We start from the raw sequence: 17,151 nt of genomic DNA on the forward strand, positions 1-17,151 counted from the left end.
ATAAATAGTATTTTTTTTAAAAAAAATAAAAATTTTATCTACTAATATACTTTTTTTTGTTATGTAAAAAATTTCATTGAACAACTATAACAATTCTAACTATAGCTATTAAAAATAAAATAAATAGTAATACCATATATTTATATGTTTGTAAAATATTTATATATATATAGTTATTGACGTAAAATACATTTATTAAATTAAAATTATAAATATATTTCTATAAATAAATATAAAAAACAACAGTATTAATTACAAAAAAAATAACATTTATAAAATACTATATAAATTAAATTTTAATTTTTTTTAAAAATTAGTAAATATTTAAAAAATTAAAATAATAAAACTAATAGTTTAATATTCTAACTTAATATACTAATCTATTAGTTGTTTTAATTAAGCAATTTTTACAATCGAATTTAAAAGATAAAAAGTTTATTTAATTGATTAAATAAAAAATCTTTTTTATTATACTTAAAAATTAATAAATTTAAAACTATTAAATAGTTAATAATAAATAAAATATTAGTTTGTTTATTTTAATTTATTGTAAGATTTTAAAAAATACATAATATAATTGATTATTATAATTATTCAACAACAAAAAAAGTTTTAAATTTATCGTTAATAATAATAATAATAATAATTATTTTTTTCTAAAAAATAATACAACATATCAGTTCAATATTATTACTATTGCTATTATTTTAAGATATTTTAGTTTATAATAATAATAATAATAATAATAATAATAATTATTATTATTATTATTTAAAAAAAGCTTTTAATTAATTAACAATGTTTTTAAAAATTATAGTAAAATTTTAATTAAAATTTAATTAATCTGAAGGAAGGCAATAATTAGTGTCATCATAGTCATTTAATGCGCATAGCTGTTTAGGTGGACAATCATTATCATATCTACACTCATGATTAGCTGATTGGACAGTAGTTGTCAAGCATGACATCACAGACACAGTGACTATCAACATCAGTGACCACCAAAACATAGACCGACAGCGCTTAGTTGGTGGTAGAGCACAGGTAGTAATAGTAGACTTATTATAGTACATCATCAGTTAAAAAAAATCTAAAAATTTATAATAAAAAACATATATATATATATATATATCGATTTTTTAAAAAAAATAATTATAAAAATAAATAATATAAAAATCGTGTTATACATTTTTTATTATTTAAAAAATTGTTTAACAATTATAAGAATTCAAGCTATAATAAAACTATTAAAAATAAAATAAACCGTAATACCCTATATTTATATGTTTGCAAAATATGTTTTATTTTTAAATAATCAGTTATTGACGTAAAATATATATTTTTAAAAATTAAAATTATAAATATATTTCTATAATTAAACTAAAAAAATATCAGTTTTAATTACAAAAAAATTGTAAATTAAAAATAAAATTTATTAAATACTATTAAAATTATTACTTAATTTAAAAAAATTAGTAAATATTTAGAATAAAAAATAATTGTCAAATATTCTAACGCAAAATATATTATTATAAAATTGAAATTATCATTTTTTATAATATAAATATTAGTTGTTTTTATTTAGCAATTTTAACAATAAAATTTGTTATTAGATTTTTTGGTTTTTTAATAATTAAAAACAGATTTTTTTCATGAAATTTGTCAATAATTTTATAAATATTAAATAATACATATTTTAATTATATGTAAAATATATCAAATATCAATTAACATCATTAACTAAAAATAATTTTAAAATATAGAAACAGTAAAGAAAATACTAAAAATTACTTTATTTATAATAAATTCTTTTTGATTGACTATAGATAAAATGAGATAGTATTTAAAAATAAATTATATAATTTTATATCTCACACTAATTACACATACACACAAACAACGCATACACATACATACACATACATACACATACATACACATACATACACATACATACACATACATACACATACATACACATACATACACATACATACACATACATACACATACATACACATACATACACACACATACACACACATACACACACATACACATACATACACATACATACACATACATACACATACATACACATACATACACATACATACACATACATATGTTAATAAGTCAAACATTAAATTTATAGTATATATTTTTTCTAAATTTATTTATACAATTTAATATATGATTATAAATAATTACATATTAATAAATAGAAAATATATATATAACAATTAAAGTAAATTAAAAAATATTTAAATAATTTTTTTTTAAATAATATAAAATCATTTGCAAAATAGGCGGAACAAAATTTTTGGGAATAACTTCTCTCTGGATTGGAATATAACGAAATATTTTATATAGAAATATGGTTTTCTGGGATGAATACATTAGTTTTGCTACTTTGTATGTATACTGGCACTGGTATGTTAGCACCGGGATGTTCGATATCTCATAAACTATAAGTGATAGGAAAAATCTTAAAAAAGTATATTATACATCTTTTAAAATGAGTTGACACTTGTTTTGACAATTTTTAAAATATTAATTGGTTTTAGTAAAAAATAACTTTATTCATTAAAAAATAAAAATTTCAAAATATCATAAAATAAAAATGTCAAGGTATTTCATATTTTTGTTAATTTTCATAAATTAAATATTTAAAATAGAACAAATCATCTGTACATTGTAACTATCTAGCTCATTTAGTTATAAAATTATTCATAATTTTTTATTTTACCATTATAATAATTTATGACTATTATATCATAATTTATAAATTTAATACCAATAGCTAATAAAAATTTGTATGAAAAAATATTTATTTGTGAAGATCTTTAAAACGAAATGAGCTAGGTAGTTACAATGTACAGATGATTTGTTCTATTTTAAATATAAAATTTATTAAAATTAACAAAAATATGAAATACCTTGACACTTTTATTTTATGACATTTTGAAATTTTTATTTTTTAATGAATAGTTATTTTTTAAAAAATCCAATTAATATTTTAAAAAAATACCAAAACACGTGTCAACTTATTTTAAAAGATGTATAATATACTTTTTTAAGATTTTTCCTATCATTTATAGTTTATAAGATATCTAACATCCCGGTGCATACCAGTGCCAGTATACATACAAAGTAGCAAAACTAATGTATTCATCCCAGAAAACCATATTTCCATATAAAATATTTTGATATATTCCAATCCAGAAAGAAGTTATTCCCAAAAATCTAGTTCCGCCTATTTTGCAAATGATTTTATATTACATTCAATAGAATTGGGAGAAACCGTTTACCGGAGTCAGACGCCAATAAATTTATTCTTTTATTTTATGAATAAATCTCTATTTAAATAGTAAATAAAAAAATTATATTAAAATTAAAAATTAAAAATAAAGAATTTGCAATATTAGTGTCCAGTATTCATAGAAAAAGTTTTAATACATACCTTATTTCATTCCCTGATTGCTTAGCCCTGATATATAAAAAGATTTTATAATATATAATTATATATTTTTTAAAAAAATTATAGATATATTTATTTATTTTTATATACCTCATATATTTATAATGTTTTGTTATATTATTATTATTATAAGCAGTAGTAGTAGTAGTAGTAGTAGTAGTAGTAGTGGTAGTAGCAGTAGTAGTGGTAGTAGTAGTAGTAGTGGTAGTAGCAGTAGTAGTGGTAGTGATAGTGGTAGTGGTGGTAGTGGTGGTAGTGGTGGTAGTAGTAGTAGTAGTAGTAATTATTCTTATTATTATTATTATTATTATTTATATATGTAGTAATTTTTGTTTGTTAATATTGTTTTATAATAATTTATAATTATTTAATTAAAATACTAATTATATAACAAATATATATACTAAATTATTTAATAATTTTTTCGAAAAATATAACAAATATTTATAAATTTTTTCTATAATAAACAATACGGATATTCCTAACCAGAATCCCCAACAACCGGCTAAACTACTTAAATATTGTGAAAATTTTAAATTTAATGAAACAGTATAATGGTATTCAATTTTATCTTCATTTTTGATAATAATTTGAAAATTATTTTCTCTATTTTGACTGTCTTTATATTTGTTATAAACTTTAAAATTAAATGTTTCAGTTATACATTGTCTATAATTATTACATTTTTTAAAACAATTTATGGGTGAATAATTTAATTTAATATATTGCTTGATAAATATACTATATTTTGTATTATCTATCGATACGTTCATTGAATCTAAAATACATTGCTTAACACATTCATCGTTAGACTCTCTATTAAGACACATATAATTAACTAATGATTTGTCATATATTTCTACTGATTTAATATAATAGACATAACAAGTGTCTGAATTATTTGTATCTATACTAATAGTTTTATAATTAAAATTTGGATATAATTTTTCTTTATTTGAGTAAATTGTTAGTTTTATATCATCGATATTTAATTTTTTAAAATTATTTAGTGAAACAATTGTTTTAAATCCACTATCTAAAGCATGATTTGAACTAATTTTTTTAATTAAATTACTAGTAGATTTTTTTATAAATGTTTAAACAATAAAAATCATTTAAGATATCATATGTGTAATTAGCCAAATTTGAACAATTTTTAAAAATAATATAATGATTCAAATATAGGCAATCAAAAATAGTAGAACTATCTAAATGTTCAAGTTGATTATTGTACGTTAAATTATTTAGTTTTTCAATAATACTATCTTTTTTTATAATAATATCATCAGTAGAATTTACATTATAAATATTGTAAAATTGTTTTTTCAAAAATAAATGTTTTAATACACAAACACTTATAGTTGGTAATGTTATGATGTTTTTAATTTTAGTATCTTTTGTTGTTAACAATTCATATTTTAAATATTCAATTGTTAAATAAAAACTATGAACTAATAAAATAATAACTAAAATAACTATCATTGATATATAAACATAATTATTTTTTTTCATTTTTTTATAAAGTAATGATTATATGATTTTTTTAGATGCTTTGAATTAATTTAATAGAATCGAAATGATCTAAAAAATATAAAAAATAAAAATAATTAATTCAACTATCAATTCAATAGAATTAATATAGTATATAATAATCAAACATTAATATAACTATTATATTGTTTTGGTATTTCCTATAATAATATTGTATATATAATATAATATATATTATATAATATTAGTATATATATATACTATATACTATGCTATAATATATATATATATATTAAACAAAATATATTGTTATACTATTATTATAGGAAATACCGAAAAAATATAAAAAATTTCATAATAATTGCGTTTACATTGTTTTAATTGATTAATATATATATATATATATATTTATTTATATACAGTCAATTGGTAAATGAGGTTTTTATGAATAACTAAATAATTTATATTATAATAATAATAAACAAACACATTGACTGTATAAATTAATATTTATATATATATATAAATTTATATATAGCTGTTAAACGCAATTATTATAATTTTTTATTAAATATAACAAACAAAAACAAAATTTTGATATATTAAATGCTAATAATTTAATGAATTTTAACTAAAATGTAAAATAATAAGAAAAATGTAGTAATTAAAAAATATATATATAAATAACTAAAATAAAAATTGAGTTGTCTCTTATTTTTTATATTTATAATACATTAATTTTATATTAATTAATACATAAATAATTTGCTAAAAAAGCGTTAGTGTATAATATAATATTTTTTTATATTATTAGCAGTTTTAAAAATTAATATTTGTCATAAATTATAAAGCAATATATTTATGTAAAAAATAATTTTTAAAACTATTTTTTACATTATATTTGATTTAATAGAAAAATATAATTAATCTAAATAATAGTTAAGATATATACTATTCAATATGATTTATATAAATATCATATAAATATTATATTTAAATTACTTTTTATTGTTGAAATTATTTGATGAACTGATTGGCAAAATAATCTGCGATAACAACAACTAAACGATTACAATACTATTATTAAAAAAAAATATTTTTAATATTAATATTTTTTTGTTGTTGAAAAATATTTAATACTTTTTAAATATATAAATTTATTTTTAAAAAAAAAGTTTTAAACTACTAATTAAAAAATTTTTATGATATATACAGTTTAGTACTTACATTTTAGTATTTTAATTTTTTTTGGTATATTTATCTGTTAATAAAAATTATAATTATTTAGAAAAAAATAATAACAAATAAGTTTTAAATTACTTTTATTTTTGAAACTTATTGCTCATTGCATTAAATGATGAATCAATGGTTTATAATTTACGACGACAACACCAACACATACTATGACAATACTAATCAAAATAAAAAGTATATTTTTAATGTTTTTTATTTATTCATAATTTTAAAAATTATAAATATATATATACAGTCTATTTTATATATATATTATTCAATCATATAAACAAATATATATCTAATTATATATTTAAAAAAACAAATTTATTTAATAAATTAATAAGTGATAAAATTTTTATGTTATGTATAATTATATTCATGTAATATATAATAATATTAATATTATATTTAACACAATATTCATGTAAATATATATTAATATATTTAAAATCACTCACACATACATTGCACACATATACTGTACAAAAATGATATGATTTAAAAAAAAAAAAATTATAGATAAACACAAACAGAGTGTGAGTGAGAAAGAAATAGAGAGAGAGAGAGAGAGAGAGAGAGAGAGAGAGAGAGAGAGAGAGAGAGAGAGAGTAATAGCACACATATAATAGTATATATATATATATTTAGTATGTTTAGTACATATAATTAAATAAAATATATATACAGAAAATACATTAAACTAGAATTATGGCATATATTATATATATATATATATATATATATATATATATAATAACAATAATATCATATAATAGACTAAATGCTCAAAATGTAGTTTTTAATCATACATCAGATACAAATGAATAATTTTAAATGAATGAGTTAATGTTGAAATCAAATAAAACAATATATTGAATAATAGCTGATAAGCCGAAATAACCCCGCAAACTTTATATTAAAGTATATTATTAAATAAAAATTACATTAAAAATATTTAAATACTCATGTAATTTTTATTATCAATTATATATTAAAAACCTATTTATATTATTTTTTTTAATTGTCCCATTATCTAAAGCGATAAGATAGTTGCCTCACAATATTGTTATTATCAACATTCAAATGCTGCTGATCTTTAGTTTTTAATAATGAGTTTTGTTTCTGACATTCTGACACATTTAATACCCTACATGACTAAAATTGAATTAAATTTTAATTTTTTATTCGGATTATAAGTTTGTATGGAAATGCTTTCTCTAAGATTCTCAAATGGTTTTTTTACTGTAAATATTATTTTTTCTAAAAAAAAACAGTTAATAGCAAAATAAAACAAAATCAAGCTTATCCTTATTTATGTGTACAAAACTAATTACTCATATAAATACTATAATAATTATTATAAAATATATAAAACAATTACAAACATAGTTAACAAAAGTTTATTTTATTTAAAAAATTATTTATATACTTGAAAAAAGTCATTTTGTATATTTGAAAAAGTCAACTTTAAAAAAAATTAAATAATTTTAATAGAAAACTAAGTTTTTTATTTTATAAATAAATACAACAAAAATTTCAATTGAATAAAAAATATTTTATTTGTAATGTATGTTTCTAAAATAATATTTATTTAAAAAAAATAAAATATTGACCTTTATATTATTTATAAAAAAATAATAAATACATTTATTATCTACTCACTATTGTAATTGACATTTTCATATTATATATATTTTTTATATAATATATTACTAATAAAAATATTTTATTACCTTTTTATATTGTTTTTGTAAATATTACAAAAATTAATTAATTTTTTATTATATAATTAAATACTTCTAAAATCTTTTGAAAACCATTTGAATTAAGTATTTTTAAATTATAAAATAAAAGATTTTTTTTTAAAAAATAGACAAACATTAAACTTAATTTATTTACATATTTGTCCATTAAGATTTTTTAAAAATATTTTTTTATGACTACTAACCAATATGAATGTCATTTGGTCAGATTAATTAATTAAATTTTCTATATATTTATTAATTTTAAATATGATTTTCATTATATAAAAATTTATTGCTTTTATATATGTTTGAGAAAATATATATATATATAGTATATATATATACTTATTTTTTTTAATTAATTAATTTAATAATATTTAATAAAAATGATTTTATTTGATCAATTAAATAAACTTTTTATTTTTTTAAAAAATATAGTTTAGTATGGGATGGGTAAGTGTAGGGGTTGACTATTATGATAAACAATTTAGTTATAATAAAAAACTTTTAGTGGTAGGGGTAGTAGTGGTAGTAGTCGATGATGATGAACTACAACTACTACTACCACTACTACCACTACTACCACTACTACTACCACTACTACCGCTTCTATCACTACTACCACTACTACTACCACTACTACCACTACTACCACTACTACCACTACTACCACTACTACCACTACTACCACTACTACCACTACTACCACTACTACCACTACTACCACTACTACCACTACTACCACTACTACCACTACTACCACTACTACCACTACTACYACTACTACYACTACTACTACTACTACCACTACTACTACTACTACCACTACTACCTCTACTACTACTACCACTACTACTACYWCTACWACTACYACCACTACTACCACTACTACCACTACCACTACTACCACTACTACCACTACTACCACTACTACCACTACTACCACTACTACCACTACTACCACTACTATTAAAATATGTTTTCAATTAGTTTTTGATATTTTTATATTTAAAAATAGATAAATTCATTAAAAAATAATAGCTAAAAATAGTGACACATAAATAATTGACGCATTTTTTGAATAAATTTTTTTTATTTTTTTTTAACAAAACAGAATTTCATTAATTATAAATATTTGTTCTATAAATATTTTTAGTAATCAATATGATGAATATTTAATTAAAATTTTACATACGTAATTAACCAACAGCAAAAGAAAATATATAATTTTCAAAAATATAAATTTTGAATATTTTTTTACATTAGATTAACCAATAGTTTCAAAAAATCCTTATAATTAAGAAATTATATAATTAAAATTATTGGAAAATAAATAAGGAAAGTAAATTATTATCTAAGTTAATTAAATGATGAATTCAAATAGAGGTTAAAAAACACTGTCACTCTATTTAACTATATATTACTCTTTAACTTTTTCTATAAATATATATAGATCTCAGAGGAAAAGAGAAAGAGAGAGACAGAGACAGAGAAAAAAAATATGACGTTTTAAATTTTCTATTATATTTTGACTGAAATATAAAAATCTATTAAATCTAAATCTAAATCGTATTTTTGATGCTTAATGCGGTTGCACTTACCTAACCTAACCTAACCTAACCTAACCTTACCTTACCTTACCTTACCTTACCTTACCTAACCTAACCTAACCTAACCTAGCCTAACTTAATCTAAAATAACTATCGGCCTATCGGCCGCCATTAACTTAGTCTAACCTAAACTAAACTAACAAAAGTAATCATAATTACATTCATATTACATTTAGTAAAACTTGAATATTATAGTGTATATTATTATAAGTTTATAGATTATAAATGTAAATAACTTTTTAACCTTTGACCTCAGATTTCTACAGACATATTGAATTCTGATAAGTACTTCTTTCAGGAGTTTGTTAAATAGCTAAAAATATTTCAACATGACGCATAAATAATTGACGCATTTATTATTTTTAAAAAATAATTTTAATTTTTTATTAAACATATTATTTTCAATTGTATTAATTAAAAATATTTGCTTTGAATATTACAAAATTTTTATAATTTACGTCATTAACAACAAACATATATATATTGAGTATTTTAAGCTTAGATTAACAAACAGTTATAATTCAAGCAAATCGGTAATAAAATTTTATCTTATAATAATTTTAAAAACTTTTTTAAAAATAATATTATTTATTATTAATATTATTGTTTTTAATCTTTATTATTATTATAGTTTTATATAATCATTTATAATTGTCGCTAATGATGATGATGATTCAGGACAACAATGTTAACAAAAATTTAATGGTCAGCTATGGTCTATCTACTACTACTACTACTACTACTACTACTACTACTCGTAGTAGTAATAATCAGCGATCGGTTATGTTGGCAGCATTGCTGGTTGTCATAGTACTGTACTATATAAGCTGTTTGGCCAGTTGTATGCCGTCTAATGAACATGACGATTGTACAAGAAATTCCGATTGTGATGAGGGTATGGTATGTTCATATTCGATTTGGGCAAAAAAAAGGATATGTCATATTCATTAATTAATAATTTTTTTCTATAAAATTAAGAAAAAAATTAAAAAATTCATAATTATAAATGGGGAAAAAGATAAAATCATTATATTTTTTTTGTTTGCAGTTTATTATAATTATAATAATTTTTTATTATACTACTGTATGTTTAATTATAATTAAATTAAATTGTTATATTGATTTATTACTAATATATATATATATATATATATATATATATATATATATAGTCTATATTTTAGACAAACTGTACTAACTATGTCTATGTTTTTTTTATAATAAAATTAATTATTTTTTTAAAAAATTAAAATAATAGATAACTTATTATAAATTTTTAACTAACTTTTATTAATATTAAATTAAACTACTGATAATAATTTAGTAGGGACTTTAGAAGGAATTTATTTGATTTAATTTATTGACAATATAGTTGTAATTTAGTCAAATTTAGCTAAAAATACAATTGCACCAATACATTGTTTAATATACTTTACAATAAAAAATGTACACCCCACTATCCACGCCCCAAACTTTTTTTTAATTTTTTTATTTTACCCCCCCCCCCCCATATACACCACCCCTGAAATCAAAAACACTAAATTTTATTATACTGTATATAGATTAATTATTATTTATAAAACAAAAAATTGTTTGGGTAATAATGTAATACTATTGTATTTTTAATTGTATGTTTAATATAATAGGGTTTTTGGAAAATAAATACATTTAATTTTTTTTTGTTTAACATAACTAATACTGGATATTGTTGGCTATTGTACGGAAAGTTAGCTTATAACTAGTGATGTAGCGATTGCAAAATGCGCAATTGCATTGCTCGGAAATTGCCAGAATTACAACAACAAAAAACTAGTTTGTGTAGAACAATTTATAATTTTTTAAAAAATAAACAAAATTTAAATGGCAAATCAATATGAATAAAAACCAAAATTAATTATATAAAATTTAATTATTTTATCATAGAATGTTGCCATCTAAAAATCATTTAAAAATATATTAGTAAATTATCGTAATCTATAGTAAACCAAATTTTTAACGTTGTCAAATTTAATTTTTATACATTCCCTTATGCGTGAAATTTTAAGCAATTTTCCGCAGTTGCGGCAATCGGAAAATTGAATTGCTAAAAATTACCAACACTACTTATAACTAACGGCTCAAACAGTCATATACAGTACAACAGTTATAGAACTCCCGATGCGTCTATTACTCGTACGGCTGTCAAGTATCGATGCCGTTGGACACTATCGTTGGGAATTTATTGGTAAAATTTGGCAAAAAAACAATTTTGTCAAAAAAATGCAATAAAAAATGTTTGCCAATTTATTTTATTTACAACTAACTTTTCAAATTATTAAGGTTTATTTGTTTCTATTTACAGTCTCATAGCATTCATTTCGACGAGTGAGTCAATAATATCGACGAACGAGTGAATGAATTCGACGGTGAGATAAACAATTCGATGAATGCATTATTGAAATCGACGTATATATCGAATGTCACAAACTGTACACAAAAAAATCTTATTGTTTTCATTTTAAACTCAAATGTTTTTGTATTGTTTTTTCTAAAAATACAGTATCTGTTTATTTTTCATGTCTTAACAAAAAAATTATTTATAATTAATTTAACTACTATTTGTATATTATTGTAAAACATTGCTAATAAATATTTGTTTAAAATATACGTCGATTTCAATAATGCATTCATCGAATTGTTTATCTCACCGTCGAATTCATTCACTCTTTCGTCGATATTATTGACTCACTCGTCGAAATGAATGCTATGAGACTGTATTATTACATGTAAATTTTTTGCATTAAATTTTAATAACTAATAATAAATTATTAACTATAATTATAATCAATAGTTACTTTCGTTGACTAATCTCCCGAAGCAATGGTAAGACCAGTCGGGGATCGCCTTCCAGCCAATCCCTATATGACTATTCAGTTTCAATAGCCCGATGTCATACATCTCTTTTGTTTTACTCGTATAGTTTGTATGTATAAACCATTGGTTAACACCATATGAATGCCTATTATCTCCCATATCCTGAACTGTCCGAACAGTTATAGTCCGATCGGAACTGTTATAATAATAATAATACAAATTTTGTTATGTCTTTAGTATTAAATAGTAATTTAATTTAGATTAGGTATTGTTTTAGAAATATTTATTAAAAAAAAATGATTACTAAATATATAAATTTGATATAAAATTGTTATAAAAATTATAAATTATTTAATAATAAATTTTACATAAAAAAAATATGATATTGTTTTTAGAAATATCTACAACAACAAAAATCACTAGTAAATAGAAAATATTAATTTAAAATAAAAGTAAATTTAATTTTTGTTGTCAAATATTTTTAAAAAATATATTAATATTACATACTCTATACAATGCGCTGCTGTTATAATCCAATTGGTGTTTAGTATAACACCCGTACATTCAGACCTATAAATTATATTTAATATTTCAATAATATATAATAAATATATATTAATAATATATAATATATATATACTGTATATTAATAATCATTTTAAATACAATAATAAATTGCAAACCATTCAGTTGGAATAAACCCTAAAACATAATATGTAGAATAGATATATACAATCCATGGCCACTCTCCCGGTTGAGCTAACCGTCCGTTTTGTACACTTGTAGTCACATTTGATGACCACTTGAAACAGTTTTTTGTAGTCAACAGTGACTGCCGTCCGATACCACACGTGTCGAGCGTTACGTTCGGATAGTGTTTGATCTGTGAGTGAATGCAAACACTGAACGACACCAATACTGATGACAACAATACTATTAATCAAAATAATTATATATTTAATATATTTAATTTAAATAATAAAAATGTTTTCAAAATAATCCTTTTTTATTTTAAAGTTAAGTAAATAAATATACAAACATAATGTTAACATTTCATTTAGTTTGTAATTTTATTGATTTGATAAAAACTTTTACTTTTAAAAAATATTGTTGTTTTTTATAAAGTATTAATAACTTATAATAATCTGAGATAAAATTAACTGAATATTAATTTTTCTTAAACATTAAGTATCATTATTTATAAATATATATCTTTTAATTAGTATTCATATAATATATTATATTAAATTTCTATTAAATCTCATGATGTATATAGTATATTAATTTACAAAAAAAAACAATACAATTTATTATCAAATTTTATATAACACTATTAAATACTAAAATAAAGATAATATTGTTTAAACAATAAAAATTCAAAAATAAATTGTTTTAAATTTCTTAATTGATAATCAATACTTTAAAGATATTTATATATTATTCTATTGTATTACAAATTTAATAAAAAAAATATTTGATTACTTTTTTTTAAGTTTTTTTTATAAATACTACAATAGATTAAATAATTAATTAATATAAAAAATAATAATATAATTTTTTTAAAAAAAAACTTTAAACTGTGGTATCGGTCGGGTAGTCATACATTATGAACGACCAGTGCTTTAGATTTCATACAAATTATTATATGAACCATAAATATGACGAATTAATCGTAATATTTAATTTTAAAAAATATATTATTATTTTATTTAAGCTATAATTTAAAACTTTTAAAAACAACAAAAAAAATTAAATAAAAACATTAAACCAAAATATTTAATTACTTATATTATTAATAGGTATAATATTTTAGTGACTATTACTATAAAAGCTTTTTATTAAATGTTTTGAATAACAACAAAAAATTTAGTGAAATTTAAAACAATTTAATAATCGAAAAGTTTATGCATTAAAATAAGTATAAGTATTATATTACGATATACTATAGAATATAGAAGTATAAGAATAAAAATAATATTTTTTAAAAAACATTAATTTAATTATTTAGTTATAATAAGTTAATTATTAAGTTATTGTAAATATCGTATCAAAATGAAAATTATGCAAAACATATGTATTGTTTATTATTATTTATAAACATTTAATGAATTTTAGTTTTTTTACATAAATTGTTTAACAAATTTTTGTAAATATATTTATTATTTCTTTTCATTTAATAGTATTGTTGTCATCAGTATTGGTGTCGTTCAGTGTTTGCATTCACTCACAGATCAAACACTATCCGAACGTAACGCTCGACACGTGTGGTATCGGACGGCAGTCACTGTTGACTACAAAAAACTGTTTCAAGTGGTCATCAAATGTGACTACAAGTGTACAAAACGGACGGTTAGCTCAACCGGGAGAGTGGCCATGGATTGTATATATCCATTCAAAATTATATTTTTTGGGTTTTATACCGAGGGCATGGTTTGCAAATAATTATTATGGATTTTTTTATAATTCTATGATTATTAAAATCTAATTTATAGGTCCGAATGTACGGGTGTTATACTAAACACTAATTGGATTATAACAGCAGCACATTGTATACAGTAATATATATTTTTAAATATATAGTATTCACAAAAAATACGACTATTAAGTCGCGGTTGGCTTAAGTTTTAATCAGATTTTTTTTTCAAAAAATTAATTATTTCACATTTATTTTATTTCTACTGTTTCTATTTAGTAGCAATTTCAATAACAATTTTGTATTATTATTATTATTATTATTATTATAACAGTTCAGATCGGACTATAACTGTTCGGACAGTTCAGGATACGGGAGATGAAAGCCATACATATGATGTCCACCAATGGTTTATACATCCAAACTATACGAGTAAAACAAAAGAGATGTATGACATCGCGCTATTGAAACTGAATAGTCAGATAGGGATTCAAAGATCAATGAATGGCAGGTATTATACGGTTAACAGTATTTGTTTGCCCGACAGAGACATTGTTAATACCGTTGAAGAGTTGGCACTGTTTGCTGGTTATGGCTTAACTGATTCGGATATTGAAAATACGGGACCATTGAGGACGGGTTGGTTGAAATTAATGAAAACATTGAATACTAATAAGGATTATTGGGGTAATCGTATTCAAGTACTTAGATATCCAATCGATAAAGGAATGGGTGTTTGTTTGGTTAGATTTATCAACAAATTAAAACTATATTATATTTTTTTGCGGTTAAATTTTAATTTTTTTCTTTTAATTTATCAATAATTAGGGCGATTCTGGCGGACCATTGATTCAATATGTTTCGGGTGGCAGTAGTGGTAGTAGTTATGATGGTATGGTTAGTCGGGCCGTAGATATTGGTGTTGGCAAAGGTTATTCGGTTAATCCACTTATAGGCGGTTGTCTTAATCCTCTACCAAATACTTATATGACTTTTATACGAGTGTCCAAAAAGATTGATTGGATTATTAAAACTGTTTTAAATAATTAATAAGATAGTTTTTAAATTATTTGAATATAAAATTAATTATATAGTAAATTCAGTATACAATAAATTTAGTAATATATTCTGTAATCTTTTTAATAACATGTCTAATAACAAAGTTAAAAATCAATAGTTGGTAATAGAAATTAATATAAAATTCCTGGAAATTTCCAGAGAGTATAGAGAATATATGTATTATATAATAACACGTTTTTTAAATATTTTAGATTTTATCAATATTTAGTTATTACATTAATTAAGTAGTAGATTATCGTGTATAATTTATTTATATAATATTTATAAAAACAGAAAAATGTTAATAAATTATTTTTTTAAAATTTTGTAATACAATAGAATATTTTTTTAAAAAATTATTATCAATTAAGAAATTAAGAAAACTATTTTTTAATTATTTTATTTTAATTAATTATTAATTTAATTATATTTAAACAATAATATAAAGTAGCAGGGGCGGTTAAGATAAATTTTGGAAATTAATATTTTAATTGATATATTTTAATATATATTATAATTTTACACATATATATATATTAAATTTTAGATCAATCGGATCAATAATATTAAAACTTTTATATTCAATATTATACTATTTAAAAGTTTATAATTATATGAATGAATAATATAGTATATTAATAAAATATATATTATAGTAAATCATTGACACTTGTTTTATATTTGTTGAAATTATCTCGTTGTAATAATATACTACTTAATGAATATAATAACTAAATAACAATATAAAACTAAAATATTTTTAAAAAATGTGTTATTATAAAATATATTATAAGAAATAGTAATGTTTAATTAATTGATACAACAAAAATTTTTTTATAGACAGTATTATACTATTTAAAAATTATTGATTATTAAATGAATAATCTACAAAATCATTGATATTTATTATTTTATTATATATATATATATATATATATATTTTTTAAATTATTTATAGAATAATCTACTACTTATTTAATGAAATTACTAGATATTAGTATAAAATGTAAAAAATTGTGTTAATATATAATGTATTATAAGAATACAAAAAAAATGTTTAATTAATTATTTAAAACAGTTTTAATAATCCAATCAATCTTTTTGGACACTCGTATAAAAGTCATATAAGTATTTGGTAGAGGATTAAGACAACCGCCAATAAGTGGATTACCCGAATAACCTTTGCCAACACCAATATGTACGGCCCGACTAACCATACCATCATAACTACTACCACTACTGCCACCCGAAACATACTGAATC

At 20.1% G+C, this 17,151-nt stretch overlaps 1 protein-coding gene across 1 annotated transcript; it reads left to right on the plus strand.

Annotated features, from left to right (window-relative positions):
- Positions 1-14,446: 14,446 nt before the first annotated feature.
- Positions 14,447-15,879, plus strand: LOC128954348 (ovochymase-like). Its single transcript, XM_054299923.1, has 5 exons — positions 14,447-14,490; positions 14,597-14,846; positions 14,909-14,971; positions 15,164-15,572; positions 15,658-15,879. The coding sequence occupies exons 1-5, from the start codon at positions 14,469-14,471 to the stop codon at positions 15,877-15,879; spliced, it is 966 nt and encodes a 321-aa protein (XP_054155898.1). The 5' UTR covers positions 14,447-14,468.
- The last annotated feature ends 1,272 nt before the right edge of the window (positions 15,880-17,151 follow it).

Source organism: Oppia nitens, unplaced genomic scaffold, assembly GCF_028296485.1.
Source record: "Oppia nitens isolate AA-2021 unplaced genomic scaffold, nextdenovo-longstitch-racon4-pilon3 scaffold26_pilon_pilon_pilon, whole genome shotgun sequence".
NCBI classification, from domain to species: Eukaryota; Metazoa; Arthropoda; class Arachnida; order Sarcoptiformes; family Oppiidae; genus Oppia; species Oppia nitens.